Below are 4909 nucleotides of genomic sequence, written 5' to 3'. Positions count from 1 at the left end.
TACTATATCAATAGCATAAAAAATCATTTATCATCTAAGTATGTGGAAATAATTTGACTAAATTCATCATTTTGCATGAAACTTTCAATAGATGCATCCTTTCTTGACCTGATAAAGGGCATTCATGAGAAACCTAAAGTTAACATTGTACTTAAAGACTGATAAGATCAGAAACAAGGCCACACCTAATATGGATATTTCCAAATGAAAGCTATGTACATTAAATATGTAAGGTTTCTCGTATATCAATTATGTTTTAATAAAGTTTTAAAAAAGACCATAGAGGACTTTAGCAGGTATTATTTATGATGTGAAAATTTTGCAGTATTCATATACTGCTGGCGGGAATGTAAAATACTTCAGCTACTGTGGAAAAACTGGCAGTTCAAATGATTGTATGAAGTCACTGTATAACAATTCCAATCTTAAGTACATATCCAAAAGAAATGAAAACATGTGAACACATAATGTTACAGCCAGCCACATTTATTCCTAATAGCCCAAAGTAGAAGCAACTCATATCCATAAACTGATGAATAAACAAAATGTGCTATACTCAGTATTTTCAGCCACAAGAGGTATATGCTAAAACATGAAACAATAGAACACTATAAAGTGAAAGAAGCCCATAACAAAATACGTTTTTCTTAGAAAACATTTTTAATAAACTGTCATTTGCATGAACATGGACAAAACTGGAGAGTATTGTGTTAAGTGAAATAGGTCAGCCACTGAAAGGCAAATGCCGCATGTTTCCATTTACATATAGGAGTTAATAAGTTGATGTCAATTAGAGAATAAAATGTCAGTTCACAGAGCCTGGTGAGAAGATGGGATGGAGAGAAGTACAGTTGGACAGGAGGAGTGAATGGTAGCACTCTGGAGTGCAAAATGGGTTAATTATTGTTGCTGATGCTTGAATATTTCAAAATATCTAGTAGGGAATGTTCTGAAATTTCCAACATAAAGAAATGTCTGAAGTGATAGACATGCCAATTACTGATACTCAGAGTATACACATTGAAATGTGTACATGTATTTAAATGTTACAGTGTACCCCATATACACATTGCTATGTATTGATTAAAAAGTTATAAAGGTCTTAGAACGTTAGGTAAAGGAGAGAAACACCTCTTGAAGGTGTTGTAATTTTCTGACATACAAAGCAGGTACCACTACCCTGTGGTGTAAAAATAAGCCGCTGAAACAATTCGACATTTATTTGTGGGAAAAATAACTAATACAATTGTTACTTGTGTTGGATCATAGACATCAAAAGCTGAGTTTATAAAACAAAGCACTAACTATGAATACAATTGATTATTTGGACTTCATTACAAAGTTTCTTTACAAAGCAAAAAATACATTAAGGAGAAAAATACATGGACGTTTCATAGAAGGGATATGAATGAACAATAAACACATGAGAAGTAGCTCAACATCATTCATCATCAGAAAATGCACATCACAATCACCATGAGTTACACTCACTGGGGTGGCCAAACTGAATGAAGGAATCACAATATTACAGGTTTGACAGGTGACAGACAATGCAATATGACATCAATGGATCTCCACAGTATACTGAGCCAAAGAAATCAGATACAAAGTATTTATATTGTGTAATTGCATCTATAAAAATTATAAATTTAATCCAAGGCGATCAAAAATCAAATGTGGTTGTTTCCATAAAGACATAAAGGTATTACCTGGAGGGAACACAAGAGAAGATTCTAGGATTGCAAAAATACTTTATCTTGAGCGAGGAGGTAGGATATCTATCATTTGCCAATCTTCAAGAAGTTCATGGAGGGGCCTACTGACAAAGATGCCCATGTTCCACATCAGAGCACCTGAGTTTGATTCATGGCTTTGGCTCCCAACTCCAGCTTCTTTTCTAGCTTATTAAATGCTTTACCCAGAAGTAAAATGCCTGACAAGAAGGCTCTACCCTTATATTCTGAGCGAGATTGTCCAAAAGCCCTTGAGAACTCTGGAACCTAAGGGGCCTTCCAGTGGCAGCCATCACTTTTTTTTGGACAGGCAGAGTTAGAGAGACAGAGAGAATGGTCTTCCTTCCATTGGTTCACCCCCCAAAATGGCTGCTGCGCCGATCCGGAGCCAGGAGCCAGGTGCTTCCTCCTGGTCTCCCACGCAAGTGTGGGGCCCAAGGACTTGGGCCATCCTCCACTGCCTTCCTGGGTCACAGCGGAGAGCTGGACTGGAAGAGGAGTAACTGGGACAGAATCTGGCACCTCAACCGGAACTAGAACCCGGGGTACTGGCACCGCAGGTGGAGGATTAGTCTAGTAAGCCGTGGCACCAGCTCACTTTTGTTTATGAAAGAGAAAAAAAATTTGAAAAAGTTGCAGAGAGAGAGGGATAGACAGATCTTCCATCTGCTGGTTTACTTTCCAGATGATTGCATTGGCTGGGGCTGAGCCAGGCCAAAGCCAGCAGCTTATTCCACCTTTCCCATGTGAGTGCAAGGGCCCAAGGATTTGAGCTGTCCTCTGCTGCTTTTTCCAGGCCATTAACAGGGAGATGGATTGGAAGTGAATAGTTGGGACACGAACAAGCACCCACGTGGGATGCTGGCATTGCAGGTGGGAGCTTTACCTGCTATGCCACAGTGCTGGCCCCATCCCTTTCATTTTCATAAATCTGCTCAAGAGGTCAAACTGGACCGAGTTCCCCACTTTCTCTCCAGGAGGAGACTGGTCTGTTTCCTAGAGTTTTGAGCCTTAGTAGAAGTTCTACATAGTTATTTCCAGAGAGTAGAGGGAAAGATTTGATGTCGTCTAGTAGGCTTTATTTCTGCACCTCACACCCAGGTGAGGTCAGGGGCTTCTGAGGAAGCAGTCTTTCCTACTCCTGAAGGGATGAATGAGATAAGATGGGTCCTGGGATGTTGCTTCCCTTCAGCAAGTTAGTGTTCTTACTCAATTTTAACAGTCTCTGCACTTGCTCTAATTATGTAATTTGGTTTGGCCATTGTCTCCTTATATGTATGTTTCCTCTGATAGTGATAGTCGCCATTAGAGTAGGACTCTTGACATAAACAAGTCCATGCCTCTAGGTTTTAGCAAAAATATTTGGTCCACAGCACATAATCAATGAAAAGATAAAAACTCATCTTCAAGAGAATTAGATTGACCTTATAGCTTGTTCCTCTTTTCAGTTTGCTCCCGATTACTCTTCCTCAGTTATTGTCCCTGTGGTCAATTGTTGAGTGCATTGTCTTTCTGGTTCTATGTACTTCCTAGTTAGAATTCGCTAAGGGAGGTATCCATGTATACCTATCAAAGAAACACCTGCCTGTGGATAAGGATTATTTCTCCTTATCAGACCAGGAGCCATATCTTTCTCATTTTAACAAGGTCTCCTGGAAGGTAGGGGTGATGTCAGCAGAATGGGCTCCCTGGGAGGCCATCAGTTTGGTAGCCATATTTCCCATTAGATAAGGGGTCCTTGAGCTTTGACACCATGTCTACATTGCAAATGGGAAACACCTGATGGCTCCTCTGCTATCTGATTGGTAAGGATAGCGCTGAGTATGGGCTTCTCTCTCCTCATCACAATGGGAGCCAATCTTAAAAATTGCCTAAAGCTAAGAGAACATGAGGTTTGCAGGGTGGGGGTGAAGATTTTATGACTCAGCAGGGCTCTGCTTCAGCAGTCGGAGCACCCCATCCCGGATCTGCTTTGTCTTCATGCCATAGATGATTGGGTTGAGCATAGGTGGTACAATGAGGTAGAGGTCAGCCAGGAGGATGTGGATGTGTTGGGGCACATGCTGGCCAAAACGCTGAGTATAGAACGAGAAGAGCCCTGGGGTATAGAAGAGAAGGATGACACCCAGGTGGGAACCACAAGTGCCAAAAGTCTTAGCTCTTGCCTCCTTGGAGGTGAGGCTAAACACAGCCTGGAGGATGAGTGCATAGGAGATAGCAATGCAGATGGAGTCAGTGCCCACTACCAGTGTGGCAGCAGTGATGCCATATATGTTGTTTGGCTGTGTGCCTCCACAAGCCAGCTTCACCACAGCCATGTGCTCACAATAGGAGTGGGCTACCACTCGGCTGCAGTAGTTCAGTCTTGCCAGTAAACAGGTGAGTGGGGTCATGAGGCCCAGACCACGAAGCACAGCAGCAGCCCCCAGCTTACCCACAGACTCTAGAGGTAGCAGTGACCCATAGTGCAGTGGCCGGCAGATGGCCAAGTAGCGGTCAAAGGCCATTGCTAGAAGGATACCAGATTCTACAGCTGAGAAGCCATGGATAAAGAACATCTGGGCAGCACAGGCCCCAAAGGCAATCTCTGAAGCATTTGCCCAAAAGAGTCCAAGAAGTTTGGGCACAGTAGAGGTGCAGAGCACTAGGTCAATAGCAGACAGCATGCACAGGAACAGGTACATGGGCTGGTGCAGCGCAGGCTCTGAGCACACCACCAGCAGCACTGCCATGTTGCCAAGCACTGCCAGGGCATACATGGAGCAGAAGGGAAATGCAATCCAAAAGTGGAATGACTCCAGGCCAGGAACTCCCACGAGCAGGAAGGAGGGTGGGTTCTGATGGCTATGGTTGGTGGGTTGCATGGCTAGGAGGTGGATAGAGAACACTTCACAGTCTTACTTCTGAGACCTAGGAAGTCCTGAGAGATGAAGCCACAGGGATTCATTATTATCCTGTGATTGAAGGGCAGCAGGAAATATTTGAGTCTGGCTTCACAAAAATATCCAGGATAAGATTGTAGGCTACTGGGAAATAGAGCAAAGGTAGGTTAGCAAGTCCTAATAGTCAAAGGAGTCCTTTCAACTCTTACAGTGATGTCTGGGCTGTGGGTTGGGGGATGATTGGCTACAGGACCCCCCTCTTTTCCATCTGAGTGCTACCATAGCTGTACTCTG

The 4909-nt window shown here is 43.0% G+C and overlaps 1 protein-coding gene across 1 annotated transcript; it reads right to left on the bottom strand.

Moving 5' to 3' along the window:
- Positions 1 to 3565: 3565 nt before the first annotated feature.
- LOC100346078 (olfactory receptor 52P1-like) lies at positions 3566 to 4597 on the bottom strand. The gene has a single exon (XM_008264937.3). It carries the CDS (start codon positions 4595 to 4597, stop codon positions 3650 to 3652), a length of 948 nt encoding a protein of 315 aa, XP_008263159.2. The 3' UTR covers positions 3566 to 3649.
- Between the last annotated feature and the right edge of the window lie 312 nt (positions 4598 to 4909).

This window comes from Oryctolagus cuniculus, chromosome 1, assembly GCF_964237555.1.
Source record: "Oryctolagus cuniculus chromosome 1, mOryCun1.1, whole genome shotgun sequence".
Lineage (NCBI taxonomy): Eukaryota > Metazoa > Chordata > Mammalia > Lagomorpha > Leporidae > Oryctolagus > Oryctolagus cuniculus.
Note: the sequence above shows the minus strand (reverse complement) of the source record. Positions and strands in the feature narration are given on the sequence as shown.